At 37.0% G+C, this 19,648-nt stretch overlaps 2 protein-coding genes across 3 annotated transcripts; both read right to left on the bottom strand.

Moving 5' to 3' along the window:
- Positions 1–607: 607 nt before the first annotated feature.
- Positions 608–9,830, bottom strand: LOC147506625 (Rhodanese/Cell cycle control phosphatase superfamily protein). The gene is made up of 4 exons (XM_086558698.1): positions 9,087–9,830; positions 7,746–7,848; positions 1,079–1,303; positions 608–868 (listed from the first exon to the last, which is right to left on the bottom strand). The coding sequence occupies exons 1-4, from the start codon at positions 9,767–9,769 to the stop codon at positions 815–817; spliced, it is 1,065 nt and encodes a 354-aa protein (XP_086414824.1). The 5' UTR covers positions 9,770–9,830; the 3' UTR covers positions 608–814.
- Positions 9,831–10,135: 305 nt separating this feature from the next.
- On the bottom strand, positions 10,136–13,879 carry LOC147506624 (putative thiol methyltransferase 2). Of its 2 annotated transcripts, XM_086558700.1 has the most exons (9): positions 13,730–13,879; positions 13,522–13,651; positions 12,183–12,313; positions 11,847–11,933; positions 11,235–11,335; positions 10,967–11,066; positions 10,822–10,868; positions 10,664–10,742; positions 10,136–10,360 (listed from the first exon to the last, which is right to left on the bottom strand). In XM_086558700.1, exons 1-9 carry the CDS (start codon positions 13,784–13,786, stop codon positions 10,307–10,309), a joined length of 786 nt encoding a protein of 261 aa, XP_086414826.1. In that variant the 5' UTR covers positions 13,787–13,879; the 3' UTR covers positions 10,136–10,306. The 2 variants fall into 2 exon arrangements, with proteins under 2 accessions (XP_086414826.1, XP_086414825.1); XM_086558699.1 differs by having other exon boundaries at positions 13,522–13,839.
- Positions 13,880–19,648: the final 5,769 nt, after the last annotated feature.

Raw genomic sequence — 19,648 nt, 5'->3', positions numbered from 1 at the left:
AAAGGCCCATTGCGTACCTGACTTTAGAGTTGGCTGTCTGAGCGTGTGGTACAAACAACAAACCCGACTGCTTGATCACATTAAGATAATTAACAAGTAAAATTCCAAAATTAGAAAGACAGAATAAGGATCTTCTGAGTTAGAAAAAAGGAAAAATTGAATGGTCAATTTAAGGATACCTGGAGTTAAGAAATTTATCCTTGTCCGGGTTCTGTGTCTGAAGTCTGAACATGCATGTTGCATGCACAGTTGCACACATATAAGAGGTGGTAGCTATTGGATGATTTCATTTTGAGTTGTCTCACGTAGCCAGGTTGTTTACCAATTAGGTGGAGTACGGACACGAGGCTAATATACTGAGTCCAATTATCTTATTCTATTAAAATTCTCATAAATATATCATATTACCTATCTGAGATGTCTGCTCGAACGCATTGTAGAAGTAACCCACATATATATATGGCACTGATGTGTCTTATTGATCTGATCAGCTAATTTTAATCCATTACTGTTAAAAGAAAAAAACAAATTTAATTTATCGAAATTGTGGTTGCAACTTGCAAGTGGTTCGGTTTGTTGCAGAAGGGCCACAGCAGGAACAGTAGTAGAAAACAACAGCAACAACATAATACAGAAATTCCTTATAAAACTAATACTGCCTCAATCATTATGCATTTTTCTCATAAGGTCTCCTCAACATAGTACACCTACAAAAATGGAAACCACTCGGGCAATGTGATTAACAGAAAATCTGTTTTTCTTTCCGTGGTACACTTTTGAGGATCATCCCCTGCAGTTCTGTATGTATATAGCTTCAACTTTTGGGCTTTGATGGCGTTGGAGAAGAAGGTGGCTTCAGATCTGGATACTGCATGCACAGACGATTATCTGTGAGAACGTATGCATAAAAGCATAGCCCTTCAGGCACACATGCAAAAAAATTATAACAATCCTGTCTATGAAAGCAAAAAACGGGGGTTTGTTGGAATGCATATGCTACTCTGAGATTTTGTTAGCCTATACATTTATACAAGTATACACATGTGAATGGAGGGAAAAAGATGAAAGAAAATCATACATTTGGGTATGGAGATAAAGATCTACTTGAACCAAGAGTTGCTTGTGGAGAGGGTCCATCTTTATTGATGTATCCATTTTCCACTATTTCATCTTTGTTAACAGGAACTTGGCCATTGGGATTGGTCTGCAGGTCTGTTCCTTCTTTCTTCTCAAGCTGCCTTGATGCTTTACCCTTCTTTGGGAAAACATGCACAGATGGTGGCAAAAGGGTTTCCTGTATAGACTGCATGTATTGAATATAGCAAAATAAATGTTAAGGTTCTTTCCTTCATTTTGATATCAAAGATAATTCTGGAAAACTGAGTAAAATAACAGTGCTGCTTGTTGGAATCTTCATGTGTATTTCAAATACTTGTGTGTTGTTTAGTCCCACATTGGTGAACCACCACTAGGTAGTGAGGTATTTGAGGTGAACCTCTAGCATAAGGGCGTGCCCTTAGGGTACAAATGCTTTTGTGTTAGGAGGGAGGACTCACCCAAAGCCACACACGCGCGCGCCCGCCCGCCCCGAGTCGTGTCGTGACGTGGGCTTGGGCTGGTTGCTTGAGTTCTACTCCAAGTTGGTTTTGTGAAACCGACTTTGTGAGGTTTCCTTCTCCCATCTGGTAACCGGATCACCTCTATATAAACACTGCTGTGTCTATAGAGGGTATCAATTACAGAGAGAGAGAGAGGACGCAGAGAGATAGAACTCGTGTGCTGCTGCTGCCTCGATATCGACTGAGACAGAAGTCGTGCATGCTGCCACTATAGAACCAGCGAAACAGAAGTTGTTGAAGTCGTGCTACACCCTTCTCTTACCTACACGAAACAGATAAGTCTTTATTGCTTCAATCTTCTTCTCTTCTTCCTGTCAGCCGCCAGAGAGAGTTATATTGCTGTTCTAGAGGGTAGTCTATTCTAGTGCAAAGTTAGATCATTGTTAACCATTGAATCCTGTGGAGGAAGACGCCACTTTGCCGCTTTCGCACCATTGGAAGGGGCGAAAATCTTTCCTTAAGGACGACCTAATCCGCCTTTGGTTATTACCGTTATTCGTCCTTGTCTTCTATTGTTTTCTTTTATCCGCATACAACAATCTTAAGGAAAGATCAAGATGTCTACACCCGCTGACACCACGCATCAAAGAAACTAATTCGAGTCATGGAAGTAACTTCGCCTATGAGAGATCTTTGCACCTATTCCGCAATGCTCTCTTTTTACCCAATGTGTCCAAGATTGAATCCTTCAACGGTTCACACTTCAAGAGATGGAGAGAAAGGGTGTTCACAGCCCTAGATGTACTCAACTAACTACAAAGTATCTCATCGACAAAGACCCATGGAGGGTTCTAATGATTTCGAAAAGAAATCAAGTCGCTTGGCTCAATGGGAATAAGGTATGTCGCCATGCTATTTTGAGTACCTTGTCCAATGAGATTTTTGATATTTATTGTTCAAATAAGAATGCACATGATATATGGGAGAGTTTGAACAAGAAATACATAATAGAGGATCCGGGTACTTTCGAAAATATGCTATCGGGAATTTTCTTAAGTTCCATATGAGAGAGGATAGAGATGTAACGCCTCAAATCCATGATTTTCATGTCTTGATTAATGATTTGAAAACCGAGGGTATTAATTTACCCGAATCCTTTGTTGTCGGATGTTTGATTGAGAAACTCCCCGAAGTCTTGGAAACACTATAAAAATAGTATGAAGCATATAAGCGTGATGACTCTTGAGGATGTGATCATTCACATTCACATAGAGAAAAGAACAAGACTTCGATGAGGTGTTGTCTAAGGAATTTCATTCTAAAGCCAATATCGTTGAAGGTAATCCCAAAGAAATCTAACAAAACCTCTAAGAAGCGTAAGTCCAACAAAAATAAGAATTTCAAGGTCAAAGGCACTTCTTTTAAAAGGAGTGGTACCGCAATGGAAATTGTTATGTTTGTGGTAAACCCGACATAGGGCTTTTCAAAGGCGCACCAAGAAAGACAATCGATGATCCTCCCAATGCTAATCTAGTTGAGGGAGATGATATTGTTGTCTTTGTCGTGTCACAAGTGTTCATAGCCACCGGAAGAGGAACTGGGTACTAGATTCGGTGCCACCCGCCACGCCCGCGTGGTGATGTTGAAGCCTTCTCGGATTACATACTAGTGAAAGATGAAAAGGTCTATATGGGTGACTCTAGGTCCGCTTCTCGTTGAGGGAACAGGCAAGGTTCTTCCGGTTTAACTTCGGGAAAACCCTTTCACTTAGTAATGTTCTTCATGTTCCCGAGATTCGGTCGAATCGATTTCGCGGTCCCTACTTGGGAAAAGTCAAGGCCAAGGTGACTTTTGAGAGTGACAAGTTTGTTCGACAAAGAATGGTGGGGTTTTGTTGGTAAAGGTTATTGTAATAACAGATGGTCTTTTCATGTTGAATGTACTTGACAACATTATTATTAATAAGAATGAATCATCGCTTATTTGCTTGACTCTTTTAATATATGGCATGGTAGACTAGGACATGTGAATGTTCAAGATATGAAAAGGATGAAAGCATGTGGTTTATTGTCTAATATTTCGATTTTTCTAATGATAAATGTGAGATATGTCTTTGAGACTAAAGCCACGAAGAAACCCCCAATAGAATCGTGTCTAGAGATAAAAGCGGATTACTAACTCTTATTCATACACAGTTTGGGTGAATTCGTAAGTACCATGTCTAGGGGAAGTTTTATTATATTACATTCATAGATGACTTCTCTAGGTACACCATGGTATATTTACTTAGACACAAGCATGAGGCGGTGAGATGTTTCTCAAGTACAAAGTCAAGTTGAAAACCGGCCTTAAACTGTAAAGATTAAGAGACTTCGGCCCGATAGGGGTGGAGAATATGAGTCTAACCCTTCCGGGGACTTTTGTGACAAGAGTGGCATTATTCATGAGACTACTCCACCATACTCTCCCCGAGTCTAATGGAGTAGCCGAACGGAAAAACAAAACACTAAAAGAGATGATGAATGCTATGCTTGTAAGTTCGAGCTTCCCCGAACTTGTGGGGAAGCAATCCTATCCGCTTGCCATATACGAGAATAGGATACCCAACAAGAAAACAGGGAATAAGACACCATATGAGTTATGGAAAGGTCATGTACCTACCCCGACATACTTAAAAATGTGGGGTGTCTTGCTAAGGTTCTTGTGAACGAACCTAAAAAGAGAAAATTAGGACCTAGAACTGTTGATTGTATGTTCATTGGTTATGCTCATAATAGTCTTTGCATATAGATTTTTAGTAGTAAAATCGATAATAACCTTGTCGATGCTAACACTATTATAGAGAGTAAAAATCTTGATTTCTTTGAGAATTTGTTTCCTTTGAAAATTGGCATTGAGAGGTTGGTAGCTCCTAGTGAACAACAATCAACAGATCTGAAATTTCGAACAAGAAATTCGGAAGAGTAAAAGAGACAGAAATCCACCAATTTTGGTGATGACTTTTACACATTTCTTCTTGATGATGATCCCGTGACGATAATGAGGCAATCGGTTCTCGAGATGCACCTTTTGGAAGGATGCTATACACTCGAGCTAGATTCGATTATAGCTAATCACACATGGGAGATAGTTGATCTACCTCCCGGGCTTAAACCTATATCGTTACAAGTGGATCTTCAAAAGAAAAATTGAAACTAGATGGTTCCATTGAGAAATACAAGGCTAGACTTGTAGTCAAGGGGTTCTCGAAGAAAGGCATTGACTATTTTGATACTTATGCTCCCCGTGAACTAGGATTTCTTCTATAAGAGTTCTAATGGCTCTAGTCGCTATTCATAATTTATTTATTCATCAAATGGATGTAAAACCGCATTTTTGAATGGTGATCTTGATGAAGAAATATATATGATGCGGCTGAGGGCACGATAATCATAGGGGAATGAGCATAAAGTATGCAAGTTAGTTAAGTCTTTATATGGGTTGAAACAAAGCCAAAAAACAATGGCATGAAAAGTTTGACAAAGTGTCATGATGTCTAATGGATATCACATAAATGATGCCGATAAATGTATTTACTTTAAATCTTTTGATGTGAATACATATGTGATTATCCGTCTATATGTGGATGACATGTTAATCATGAGTCCTAGCCTTGATGTTGTGAGAAACACCAAGATGTTTTTATCCTCCCAATTTGAAATGAAGGATTTGGGGAGAAGTCGATGTGATTCTTGGAATCAAAATCATCGAACGATGATGGCTATACGCTTTCACAAGAGCATTATGTTGAGAAGTTTTTGAAGAAGTTTAACTTTTATGATAGTAAGCCCGTATTACACCTTATGAGGCAAATAGTGAACTTGAAAAAATGCTCAACATGGTGTACTTTCATCTAGATATGCCCAAATTATTGGTAGTCTCATGTACTTGATGAATTGCACTAGACCGACATTGCTTATGCGGTTAAGCGTGCTAAGCGGATACACTCATTGTCCCAGTGAGGAACATTGGAGTGCGTTAGAGATTAGCCAAGTACTTGAGAGGAACAATGAATTACGGCATAAGGTTTAGACAAACTCCACCGTGATAGAGGTTATTGTGATGCAAACTGGATATCTGATTCTCATGATATCAAGTCCACTAGTGGTTATATTTTCACCCTAGGTGGAGGTGCAGTCGCTTGGAAATCTTCTAAGCAGACCTTGATAGCTCGTTCAACCATGGAGTCCGAGCTTATTGCTTTAGATAAAGCAAGTCGAAGGTGAGTGGCTTAGAAACCTCTTGGCGATCTTCCTATTGGTACAAAACCGCCTCCAAATTGCATCTATGCATTGTATTTCGGCGGCCGCAATAGCAAAGGCAAAGAGCAAATTGATAATGGGAAAAGGGCATATTAGTCTGCGAGACTACATCTATAAAGCATTTCTTTGGAATCTGGAGTTGTGGCTCTAGATTATGTGAGGTCAGAGTTAAATTTGGCCGATCCTCTGACAAAGCCACTTAACAGGAGACAAGTGGTTGATACGTCGAGGGGGATGGGACTTTTGCCTTAGATAGAGGGGCTTATTAATCGACGGAACCCCACCTATGTGATTGGAGATCCCATGAAGTAGGTTCAAAGGGAAAAACAAGTCACCTAGTCGCCCGGTATGCTATTGTCTTTATTTGAGGCGTCCCACCCTATGACTAGATAGCATTTTGTATACTTTGTATAACTTGAATAGCAATGAGAAAAAGGATGAGTTATTTTACTCTTAATGGAATCCATAGTCCATTATTTTTATGAGATAGTGTATTTTAATCCGCTTATGTACACTTGATGGATATCCACCTACGTGAATGTAGAGAACCTGGTCGGTTCTTATGGGTATTCAAAATACTCTAGAGCATTCATTCACTTAACATGAAGGGCCAAAAAGTTAAACACCGCCTTCAATCGCATATAATGAAAAGCAAATGTGGGTGCATGTCCTCTATTTTACTAAGAGGAATGTTGGTTCAAAGATTTTTAATCCACCACTTTCACGTATTATAAGACATGTTACCCTATGATTTCAAGCCCGAAAAGCACCAAAGATCTTATGCATTGTTTTTCGATTCTCTCGGCATTTCGTTAACCCATTTCTTTTGTAATATCCTATTCCAAAATAGTGGGGACTATAAGTATTTTGAAATAGTGGGGGATTGTTGGAATCTTCATGTGTATTTCAAATACTTGTGTGTTGTTTAGTCCCACATTGGTGAACCACCACTAGGTAGTGAGGTATTTGAGGTGAACCTCTAGCATAAGGCGTGCCACTTAGGGTACAAATGCTTTTGTGTTAGGAGGGAGGACTCACCCAAAGCCATTGCATTGCCCACCCGTAGAAAAGGTAATGGGTCGTGTCGCGGACGGCTTTGGGCTTGGGGGGTTGTTGTCCAGTGGGTAGTGGTTTACCTATTCCCTAAACCGGTTTTAGTGTTCGCGCAAGTTTCGGTTTGCTTGAGTTCTACTCCAAGTTGGTTTTGTGAAACCGACTTTGTGAGGTTTCCTTCTCCCATCGGTAACGGGATCACCTCTATATAAACACCTAATTGTCTATAGAGGGTATCAATTAAGAGAGAGAGAGGACCTTGAGAGAAGAACTCGTGTCTTCTTCTTTGCCTCGATATCGACCGAGGCAGTCGTGCATCTTTGCCACTATAGAACCCGGTAAAACGAAGTTGTTGAAGTCGTGCTACACCCTTCTTTACCTACACGAAAACGGATAAGTCTTTATTGCTTCAATCTTCTTCTCTTCTTCCCGTCGGCCAGAGGAGAGAGTTATATTCTTTGTTACAGAGGGTAGTCTATTCTAGTGCAAAGTTAGGACTCTGTTAACCATTGAATCCTCGTGAGGAAGACGCCATGCTTGTTGCCTTCGCACCATTGGAAGGGGCTTAAATCTTTCCTAAGGACTGACCTAATCCGTCTTGGTTATTACCTGTTATTCTGTCCTTGTCTTCTATTGTTTTCTTTTATCTGCATACAACACTGCTGTGAGTACTCTTGTTATTGCAGTAGCACCTATAACGATGATTACATCTGTGATCCTTCCTCTGGTATCACTATGTTCTTTATTATTATGCATAGGTTGAAACTTCCATATCTTTTTACTGCTCACATTTAAATATGTTACAAACATATACAAAGGAAGAATTGCATACCTGCCACCCCTTCTTGCCTCTGAGCCCACCCCTGATTGCATAAGCCTCTTTGAACCCATTCTTGAACAACAACTCAGCCACTTTCATGGAATTACCATCAAAGCTACCTTACACAGCAAAATATAAATATGGATTTAAACTCTTGTCATCACTACGAAAAATATAATTGTTCATGTATTCAAAAGTTCATCACTCCAGTAAGAGAATTTGCACATTATGAAAAGGTAACAAAAGGAGTTGATTCAAGAAGTAGACTATAACCAGGAAGCTTGAAATTAGTTCCCTCCGCATACCACATTGCATGTGATGGAAAATCAAATATCAGATATTACTTTATACCACAGCTTATGGGGCTTCTCCAGTATCACGTTCTGACACATGCCAATATCACTTCTTATGTGAATAAGAAGGCCTTAGAGTCCTGACCCATATCTCATATGTACCCGTCAATTCTACTTATTTCAAGAAGCATAGTTCTTCAGCGACTGTGCTCCAGTATCTCATTTTGACCCGCCAATGCTACTTACATTGATAACTAACCTCTCTTAGCTCATGCATTTCCTATCACTCGTTCTACAATTGTGGGGACCTGATGTGCATCGTATACTAATTTAAGTGTACCATAAGCATGACACTTACTTTTTGTTCTAACTAGGATTTTTGGCATTGACTACTCTTTCTATGTGGATTGCCTATATGATCTTTACTTGAGTAAGAAGCTAAATACTTGTATATTTCTATCGCATGTAATCTAACTTAAACTCGGTTCATTATAAAGATCTTGGTGTCAACCGTCACGCTATGTGTTTCTCAATGATGCCAACAAACAATACTTACCAGCAAACCAATTCTTTGCTCCCGTATTAAAAGATGTTGATCCAAATCAATCAAAAGAAAAACACGATGAGAATAACCATTTTCCTTCTTGCCTTGCCCAAACAGCTCATCATTTGATACTGAAAAGTCTTCTATTGCTTCAAGTTTCATTGTAATAAGTTCTCTATTACTTATGTTTGCCTATAAATTACTGATATGTAGGTCTAACAATGTTATCGCATCATACTGTCCTATAGCTAAAGCATTTACAAACTCATTATCAGATAATCAGTGAATGTGACCCTGATCACTGAACAGTTCCATGAGAATAACATTGTGCATTTCAATCATCTCCAAACATACTCCACTATTACACACAGCAGCATGAAAGTAAAATCTTATCAATCTTTTTGGCAACCAATAGAAAAAAATATACTTGTTGTTTTTCACAGTCCCTATATCACAAGAGTTCAGTCCATAGGGTAAAAAAATTAAGTAGAAAGATTTTGCAACGGAAACTCTTACTTGTCAAGAATGCAAATAATAGTATTTCCAGGATCCTTGAAATTCTGCAAAACTTTCTTCACAAAGCCATCTTCTTGTCCTTCCAAAAATTCAACCTGAACAGCCTTCTTATTCAAAATCTTCAAATTGGGGGTTCCCAAATAATTCAAGCTTGCCTTGTCCCTAATATCCAATAACTGCGAATTAGGATCACTTTTTAGCTTTTGAAACGCATCAATGGCCGAAACAAACTTGTATTTCCTCAAATATTCTTGGGTAAGAGGGATCACAACAAGCCAAATGAAGGTAACCCCAGAGACGAAAAACGGGTTTCGGTTAAAAAAATCATCTATTGAGACTAGTATTGCTTCCAGGTCAATTCTATCAGATATTTGCTCATTAGCAAAAGTGGTTTCAGTTGCAAAGCAAGGAAATGGAGCACAAAATGCCGTTATTAGTGCCATGGTAAATTTGAGAAAGGAAGTTTCTTTATGGTTTTTGAAGGGAATGGAACAATGGATACATGTAGTTTTTCTAGAAGAAGTGGTGTTAAGTACGGAGAAGTGGTGTTGAGTAAAGTTTGAGAGTGGTTTAAAGAAAAGTGGTTTTTGAGAGGTGAGAAAGGTAGCATTGGAAATGGAGTTGGGTTTAAGGCAATTGTGAATCAATGGAAGAGAAGAGAAGCCAAGGGAAGAAATCTCCATTGTTAGAATGAATGACAAGTGTAGAGGAGAGTAATGAGTAAGGATAAGATTTTGCTTTATAATACCGTTGGTCTCACAATGGATAAAAGAGTGCTTCTTCTTTTACCGCCAAATAAAGCAACGGTCAAATAAAATGGCTCCCAAGTTACCTGCTACAAGTTAATACTTATACTTAATAGTCTATCACCAATGTACTGGATATTGCAATCCAAGGTGAGTGGCAGTATTTCCATCTTAGAAGAACTGAGCTTTTTTTTTTTTTTTTTTTTTAACAAGTAGTTTCAGAGTTTGATCCACAGAGATTGTGACATTCACATAGTCTTTATAGAATGCTCATCATGACAATATAAGAGATAAAGTGCATCCCCTCCAAGAATCAGATGTTATATTTACTGAGTTGAATAAAAACCATAGCCCTGTCTTCAATAGATTATATAGATAAGTCACAGTACCAAATTTTCAAACCTTAGTACATTATTCAACACAGAAAATAACTACATTGATTTACAATCAAGGAGACAAACGGAAGGATCTTCATCACAATTGAGATTGTCCTAAAGACCTTTTCCACCTTCCAAGCTTTTCTATTCCCTGCGAAGATTAAGAAGCTTGATAAGTCTTTAGAACTTGGTGACCATCATCCAATGGAGAAGTATAGCTCTCAAAAGGGGCTGCCTATAGAATATTTCCCATACATACGAGAAGAAATTATGTTCATCTAACAAATTACTCCTCTTGTTTTCGCGATTTAGAACCATCCGTTTCAGGAGTGTGTCATTTATTAATTGGAAGTCTGTTTTTGTCCATACTACATGCGTAAGCAGTATGCTATAATATGAAACAGTCCCAACTAAATACCAAGTAAAAATGGATTTAACTTGTTACCACACAAACCTTGCGTCCTCCTACGGCTAGTTCATTATCTTCGACACATACTGCTTTAAAGCCCATGGGATGCAAGACTTCTTCATAACTGCAAAATGATGAAACCTGTTGATAAAAGATACCCAGATCCCTAAACTTATAACAAAGACTTGACTGTAGAGAGTTACTCAGGCAAAGAAACTTTGTATGGCGGCCCACCAATGCGATCATCAACCTGACATCCAGAAAAGAAAGCTTTCGGATTGAACTAAAATTTTCCCAAAAAGAAACGTTAGAGCAGAGAAAAGCACCTATACAATAAAAATGATTTACCGGAAACATCAGTGTAATGAGTTCTCCATCTGGTTTCAAGAGATCATGAACTCTACTTGCCCAGGCTGGTCTCATAGAGGGTTCAATTGCACAGAAGAATCTGCAGTTCCTTACTATGTCAGCATCAGGATAAGGAGAGGGAGAAAGAAGAGATATGCTAATAAGCAATACCTTCTAAATAGAATTTACATGGGTTGGCACCAGGCAATTTTTAAAAGAAATCATATTAATAATAATAATAGTAATCACTTTCAAGGAGAAAACTTACGTATAATCGAAAATGAGATCAAACAAACCAGTTGGATTCCAAGTGAAGAAGTCCTCCTTTACAAAGGCGTAATAATTTGCTTTTGGTGATGACGAAAATAACTGGCTCGACATTTTAACAGATGGTTAGATACTTTTTCAGTGTGAAAATAAAACAAGACCAACATCTTCTTCCATAACAAGAATTGTTTTGGGTGTTTGCATTTTTCTGTTTCAACGAAACAAAAACTATTTCAAGAATTTACAAGAATCATGTTATATATACAGAATTGTCATACATGCATAGCATAGATGATTCTATATGTGCTTCTGCCACTACAACAGTATGCAACTAATCTGTCTAACAATCTCAAAGTAAATGCATACTGTACCCCCCAAGCTCAAATTCCTGGATCCGTCTTAGCATCCAATATATATGACAATGGAACAACTCAGTCTTGATGATGGTAATAAACAAAAATTGTAATTAGAAGAATATAAATGCAGGAAGCTCAATCAGAGAGTTTCTAAACTGTATTATTTAAGTGGAATGAGCTCAGAAACTAGATGAAACATACACGAAAAAAGAGGAAATACTGTCCATATATATACTATTGTCTACCAGATGTCTTACTTCTCTTGCTTTCTTGATAGCATTTTCTGAAACATCCAAACCTACAACATATCGTTCAGGGCCGGCAATTTCTATCACATCATGACCCTGTCACAGTTTAATACATGTGTAAGTCTTATTGGCTATAGTCGGAAACTAGATAACAGAAGGAAAGACCAAGAAGAAAATTATAATAATATGTTTATTAGGAGCAGATGTTTTTTGACATAAAATGTTCACTGAGATATTAAAGGCAGTTGCCTTGAAACCCCATGACATAGTTACACTACCACTTCCTGCTACTAGAACATAAACCAAATTTCTCATACATAGATGGAGTAAAGACCATAAACTTACACTACCACATCCTGGTACTAGAACCCTGCCAGCTGGAAGAGCACCTGTCTGCAGAAGATGCAGAACAATAGGCGTTGGTCTTCCCAAATCCCATGGAGTCAGAGATTGCTCCCAGCATTTGTCCCAGCCACCTGGTATTCAAACAAAATGTTTCAGAAAGCAAATCATACTCCAGAATCTAAGACAATACTACAGCACGTCCAAGCATTTTATTTCATTTGTTCTTGTTGTTGTTGTTGGGGGGGGTGGCAGAGAGAGAGAGAGAGAAGCAGAACATATTATGAAAGGGCGAGTCTGTCTTCCCAATTCTCTTCACAAGTCTACCCTGTTAGGCGTGTAACTTAACTTCACATTATCTCTAAGATGAACTATGTCCTGATGTTACGTTGGAGGTGAAGCACAAGAGGATTAAGAGATGTCTTAGTTCCATCTAGATACTTGGACAGTACAACCTCTCTTGAGCACAGCATGAAAAGGAAAAGCCAGCCAATGGTGCTCATTCACTTAGAGCTACAGGAGTTACAAGATGGATCACTAATGCTGTTTCTGATGCTAAAAAGAAGGCTAATGCCTACTATAAAAGAACGCAGACACAATTGGACTCAAAAGTGGGATGTGGAGAGGCTGGCGGATAGAGACAGATGAAGGACTGGTGGATTGTACCGCATATAGCTTTCTACATGGTGTAAACGTTTTGCAGCGTGTGAATGTAGCTTGCGATTCACTTTCATACAATCCCAAATTCCTAATTATTTACCAAAAGAACAATAAACAGGAGATGTTCGACAAAGCCATTACTATTCAGATTATGGATCAATAATCTGAAAGAAGAATTATATCAACAGAGAATGAACCAACTCAAGTTGTAAAGTACAAAACGGATAATGAGATGTGCCTGCTGTTGGGGCATATTCAACGGATTAAAATCACAGATCCTAAGGATAATCCTTACATATGCATGAACTCGACTAGAAAAAACTCCTCCTCAGCTGTAGTACTTTAACATTTTCATAACAATTCACATTCCATTGCTACTTGAATCAACTATAGATGTGGTTGATTTGTGCCAAGTTTTCCCATCCATTTTATTAGATAATTTTCGCCAATAAATGAGTGTGGGAATAATTCAATTCCAACAAAATCAAACACACCACTATTATTATATATATTCACTCTACTTGCCTTGTGGCAAAGTAGTACTAAACTCCAGCAACTACACTGGTGAATACAGGTATTTCATGTTGTCAACTCCTCAAATATTTCAACAAAATCAGAGGTGGCCAACACTGTAAAATAGTAAAGAGAGTGATGCAATAAAGGAAAGGGAGCAATATAGTACCAGTGGAGTCGTTGTTGATGAGTTGCTGAATCTTGCTAACGTTGGGTGGAGTAGTAGAGTTTGTGTGAGGACACACCTCATTTTTGTTGCTGTTGTTTCCCGCTGCAGCTTCCATTCGTGTAGGCAGCAGCTGAAATGAGGTGTTGCAAAAGTGTTTGGTTTTGTTTTTATGATGAAACACTGTGAATGAAAAACAGTTATAACGTACTGCAAAATGAGTGCAATAACTTGGAACCAAACGATAAGAGAGAGACAAGCAACGCATCACTTCTGGCTGGACTACGTAGTACGTACAAGACTATTTGATTGGCCTCAAAATTATGTTGGACAAACTCACTACTTGGCATACGGAGAAGAGTCCGGTTCCTCTATAACCGGGTACAGAGATTGATCTCTGTACCACACACACATTTCGTATCTCGGTGCACACACACACATCTCGGAGCACACACACAGATATCGAGGCACCCAGTATCTATTGTCAACGGCGAGATAACACGTTCTGAGAGATGATCTCGTACCCGACGTTCGAGCCCTTTTTAATATAAGAGTATAGATATAATAATACATTGCGAAATAGGTTCGGAGTAGAAATAAGAAGTGCGGGCTTTGTTAATCATTTTGTCAAAGGATTGCAAGGTGTGTTTTAGGCTTTTAGCTAATGGGGCAAAAAAAAACTGTTGTTTGGAGTTAGTTTTTTTTTTGGGTTAGTTAGACTTACCCCCATTACTAGTTGCAATTAGTGTTACCCCGTTTTCAAAAATATTAGTGATACCCCCATTTGAGTGATCCAACGGTCAGATTTCTTCATCTGAAAAAAAAAATTCATCTCGTAGCCGTTGGATCTTGCAATTGGGGGTATCACTAATATTTTTGAAAATGGGGGGTAACACTAATTGCAACTAGTAATGGGGTAAGTCTAACTAACCCTTTTTGGCTTTTAGAAAGTAATAATGGGGCGTCTACTAACTAAACCTTGCCCAAGGTGCCCCGTGCTTTGCTATATTCTCAAACACCGATCTCTTTTTCGGTCCAGTATAAAAAACATAAGTTTTTCTAATTGGAAAAAATTTAACCTAACCAATACTAAAATAGAGATAAAGATTGAGAGTGAGTGTTTATTCTTTGTGAGTGAATTGAGAGCTCTTGTAACCTGATACTCTATGCATCTAGTAAAGTTTGGAATTCACTGATGGATGTATGCACATTGTCTAACCACGTTATTATATCCGTGTCTTGTGGTTTGTTTTCTTTTGCATTAGTCTCTTTACTTTATATGTTAGTTAATTGATATTGATAAGTGTTGGAATAGTACTTGGAAGGTGTTGAAGTCTTGTCTAGTGAGAAAGATTAATCCTTGTGTAGGGTTGATCTATTTGTAGTGAATAGTATTGTTTCCGATGTTAATTACTTGCAACAAAAACCCTTTCTTTATTTCTATGATTCTATCAGTATTTGATGTTGTATGGAATGCGATTCTCTTGGTGAGAAGCTTTTTTGTGTGTTAATGTCGAAAATATTATAATAGTTACTTGTGTATCTTGATACGTGTAGATTAACAAAAACTAATTAAAGCATTTATATATATATTTTTAAGAAATCTCTCGCAACTTCCTCTTCATTATGGCTCACAACTCTATAAAAACTAAATACTCTCTCTCTCTCTCTTCAATTCACACATAGCCTTTTCTAATTTGGAGGTGTATTCTCACATTAGACTTTTTTTTTTTTTTTTTTTTTTTTTTTTGTGCTCGTAACTTAGGTCTTTGCAGCCAAAATAATTCATCTTTCAATTTTAGTGGACGGAACTCAAACTCAAGTGTTTATGATTTAATCAATTCAACTCACAAACTTTTCTTACATGTTTGGCCTCGTGAGAAACCAAACTATGAACGACAAATTGATGATAAAAAAATGCAACCATGAATCTCTGTCGTGCGTATGAAGATCCAAATCACAATTATCTAAATAATAAATAAAATGAGTCAAACTACTAGAAATTGAAACAAAAACCTCTGTAAAGAAGTGAATATTTATGAATGAAGAGCAAACTTGAGAACAAGGCAAGAAAATGATTCACGAATAATGCACTTTCATTAGGGTGGTCCCCTGCAATCAGGCTAAAGTAGTAAATATTTACGAATGAAGAGCAAACGTTCTAACATTATGCAATGGTTAAGAGTTTAAAAAATAATATTTAGGATTGTTTGTCGCCTATTTTTTAGAAATGAAGTTATCGTGCAATAACTAATTCTTTCTACTTTTAATATCTTCGAAGTCAATGCGGATGTTGGGAATGTGGGTTAAGATGCTCCAGTACTTTCTACTACATTCTCTCTTAATAATAGGGCAGAACCATATTTGCAATTTGTGAAGCATGGTGAGTGGTTTCAACTCCTCTCGGCTTGAAATCAAGGAATTAACAATTCAAAATAGTCAATTCTTTAAGTTACGTGAGTTGGTTTAACCCTTGGGGGAGAGAGGAATGCTAAAAATAATCAACATAAAGAGACTCGAGGTTGTTGTTGTTGTGGGTGAGGGACATTAACAATTTTGAAAGAACACTGGCCTACATCGCCCCCTAATCCCAAATGTTCAAGCAGAGGAGGAAACAACATATCTCGAGGCATTAAATTAGATCTAAACCATAAATTAACTTTTGGAGTTTCAATTAGGACACTACTTAACACTAAAATTCCTCGAATTCAGTCTTCCCTATTATGTTAGATTGATGGCTATAAAGAAAGTATTATATATCCATCACTAACTAGGTATTTACATTATAGATTAAAAAACAACATTATAGTTTATAGTAAATAAAAAACAACAAATTTTTTTCTACCACAATCCCACGGGGTGCTAATGGGTACCTGATTACCCGAAGCCGAACTGGAACCGAAACCGAATGTTCCGATTCTGGGTCTTAAAAAGTTAGACCCATTTAAAATGGGTCATTAAGAACCGAACCGATAAAAAACAGAAACCATATAACCGAATAGTAAAAAACCCGTGGGTACCCAAACCGAAATCGGAACCGATTATTATGATTTCGATGTATAAAATTTAGTATTATATTACATTTAAGATAATCAAACTCATACATTATAATATAAAATATGTTTTTTACGTGTAAAAGTTTATTAAATATATATAATATAATAGTGAATGTGTGTTGTTAAATGTATATTTTATAACAATACGTTAAACAAGTGTATCATAGATATTAATAATAATGTCAACGTGTATGTTATGAATTAACTAATATATTTTATATTTATTAACTTATGCACGTGTATATTTAAATATGATACACATGCTTGATATATTGTGGTACACACACTTATTCAATTTAAAATGTAGTGTTCATGTTAAAAATTAGTGATGAAATGTAATTGTAAGATGCATGTACTCACATGTTCGATTTAAAATGCGAGTTAATACATGTGTACAAATATATGTGTATGCACGTAAAATATATCAAGGTAACAAATATATGTGATTGCACGTGTGCACGATCGAGTTAATACAAGGAAACAAATATATGTGTATGCACGTAAAAAAAAATCAAATTTTAGGGGTTAGATATTTGATTATTTTAATTTCTATATCAAAGTTTGAAATTATCACATGAATAGTAAATGTTTTAACGTGTATGATTGATATATGTTCATAGATTGATGTAAATATGATTGTTGATACATCACTAATTATACATAAAATATTATCATGTAGAAAAAGAAAAAAGAAAAAAGAAAAAAAAGTTTTAGTGTTTAAATGATTGAAATTGTTTAATAATCATAATAAATAATAAAGACCCAAATTAGAACTGAAACCGATAAAAAACCATAGATTTTGATGGTTTTGGATTGGTTTCTATAATTTTTATATTAAAACCGTTGATAACCGAAATCGATAAAATTGCAAATAATAAAACCCAAACCGAAACCGCTAAAACCCAACCCAAAACCGACCCGTTGGTAATCCCACCATAAAGGTTTTGCCACATTCAATGACAGATACTACCATTACGGTTGCAATTGACGCATCAACAAAATTTCATTAGAACGATATATTTTTTTTCCTTGCCATAAAGTAGGTGGCGTTGTATGGATTATGGAATACTAGCAAGATGCACGTGCTATGCACGCGATGTTAAACAAAACTTGCCGAAAAGTGTAAACATAATTTGGATGAGCACACTTACCATTGACATTATGTCTGAGCAGACACACTGGCAGCCGTTTAAATTTTGAATTGAATGGAACTTTATTCCTATTTGATTTCCAGACATACCTAAGCAATAAACTTTTAAGTATAGCTCCAAATAACATGTATTTTGAGCCTCTCATCGTAGCAAGTGCACGTTGCAAACAACAAAGATAAAATGGAGAGGGGCTTTTGCCTTAGAGAGAGAGAGAGAGATGGTGGTGGCTTTTTGGGGAAAGAGGGAAAATAGAGAAACAGAAGCGTACCTCTTTTAGTTTTTGGGAATTTCAGTTGAAGTGGGCTGAAATTTTGGGCTGAAGTCCGACAAAGGCCTGCCATTTATAGCACTAACCAGAAAACACAATTGATTTTATTGCATTTTCCGTGCAAATGCAATTGTTAGTGTTCCAGTTACAAACATAACATAGCACTAGATAGATAAACGTTATCCTTCAAAATGCATAGCATTTTTTTATAAGTGCTATTAAATGAACGCTATCTTATTGCATTTTTGTAGTAGTGAAGATTGGGTCTGATTCACTCAAAGCAGTCAAGGCCATCAAAGGAGAAGAAGAAGTGCCATGGTATTGTGCAAATATCTTGGTAGCTATTATGGGAAAAATTGGTAAACTAGAAAGAGTGTTGGTGATGCATGTGTATAGGGAAGGAAACCAAGCCGCAGAGTACTTGTCGAAGTTGTCAAAAGTGTACGATGATCATGTTTTATTTTTCAAAGCACCTTTTGATGTAAAACTTTCGGTAATCCTCGAAAAGAATGCAAGACATGTCATGTATGAGAGATTTTAATCAATATAGGTTGGGTCTGCCTAACCCCTAACTATTTTTAAAAAAAAATGATATAACGACTCTACATAAACAAATATTGCCACATCTTGTAGTCATGGTTCTTTCATCCCCTGATTTCGAATGTGTCAGAGGTCAGACCTTTGCTCCCAGCAGGTTTTCCTCCAAGGGCCCAAGCCAAATCTCAACCATACACGTTTCAATCTCATCCCAGTAAAATAGGAGGTGACATAATGTTTAAATACTCATGTACCATTTTACCCCAAAAAAAAAAAAAAAAAAAAAAAAGGCAGGAAGTTTTTCTTGATATGGGACTAATCCACTCTTGATTTCATGTCCATAATTGATAATTCCCCATTGATATTGCTTCACACTAACAGAGATTACTTGAAAGCTAGTTTTATTCACCCTCTCACCTTGCAATCAATTAACTAGAGAAAGTCAATAAACATATGTATTAATGTATTCTCACTCAATTGGGTTTCTGTTTCGTGTTGCAGAAGAAAAAACGCATTAAAGAGTCCACTTTCATAGTTTTATCTTATTTAAGGGCAAATAAGTAAGTTAAGATTTAGAATATATTGCCCAAGTTGTAACTTCCTATTTTGCTGAGATTGGGTTTACACGTGTAAGGCTGGGATTCGGTTTGGAGGGAAACCCTAGGAGCAAAAAATCACTCTATTTCTATTTTCTCGTATGTACGTTTTTTTTTTTTTTTTTTTTTTTTTTTTTTTTTCAACTTTTCAAATTGCTCTTATATGTTGTCTAAAATATTTGTATCAAAATGCGAGTCATGAAATCTTTCGGTTATAAGTTATGACTCTTAATAATCTTCATATAAGACACTTGTATATCCATGTAAAGCTAGCCTACACATCACGCGAGTGGATATAACATGGAGAAAGATTCTTACATAGGTGGACGTGATCAGAGAGCTTACATGTGCATATATTGGATCCGTCACTTTTATAGTTTAATTGTTGAAGAAGAAGACTGCTCGTGTCTCACTAGAAGACATTTGGTTGGGGCAACACTACAACAGAAAGGGGTTTGTACTTTCTGCAACGCCAACAATGTAGCAAAAGGTTTATCTATTGCGACGCTCAGTAGTGCAGCT

Source organism: Coptis chinensis, chromosome 4 (assembly GCF_015680905.1).
Source record: "Coptis chinensis isolate HL-2020 chromosome 4, ASM1568090v1, whole genome shotgun sequence".
NCBI classification, from domain to species: domain Eukaryota; kingdom Viridiplantae; phylum Streptophyta; class Magnoliopsida; order Ranunculales; family Ranunculaceae; genus Coptis; species Coptis chinensis.
This window is presented reverse-complemented; position numbering and strand designations above follow the sequence as displayed.

What these genes read in the sequence shown, in the direction of transcription:
- LOC147506625 (XM_086558698.1), bottom strand. Translation starts at nt 9,769, where the DNA reads ATGGAGATTTCTTCCCTTGGCTTCTCTTCTCTTCCATTGATTCACAAT. An exon ending in GAGGCAAGAAGGGGTGGCAG is followed by an intron (nt 1,304 to 7,745) that starts GTATGCAATTCT and finishes CAATACATGCAG; the next exon opens with TCTATACAGGAAACCCTTTT. An exon ending in CTTTATCTCCATACCCAAAT is followed by an intron (nt 869 to 1,078) that starts GTATGATTTTCT and finishes CTGTGCATGCAG; the next exon opens with TATCCAGATCTGAAGCCACC.
- LOC147506624 (XM_086558699.1), bottom strand. Translation starts at nt 13,786, where the DNA reads ATGCGTTGCTTGTCTCTCTCTTATCGTTTGGTTCCAAGTTATTGCACT. An exon ending in CTATCAAGAAAGCAAGAGAA is followed by an intron (nt 11,336 to 11,846) that starts GTAAGACATCTG and finishes ATGTCGAGCCAG; the next exon opens with TTATTTTCGTCATCACCAAA. An exon ending in TACAAAGTTTCTTTGCCTGA is followed by an intron (nt 10,743 to 10,821) that starts GTAACTCTCTAC and finishes ATCATTTTGCAG; the next exon opens with TTATGAAGAAGTCTTGCATC.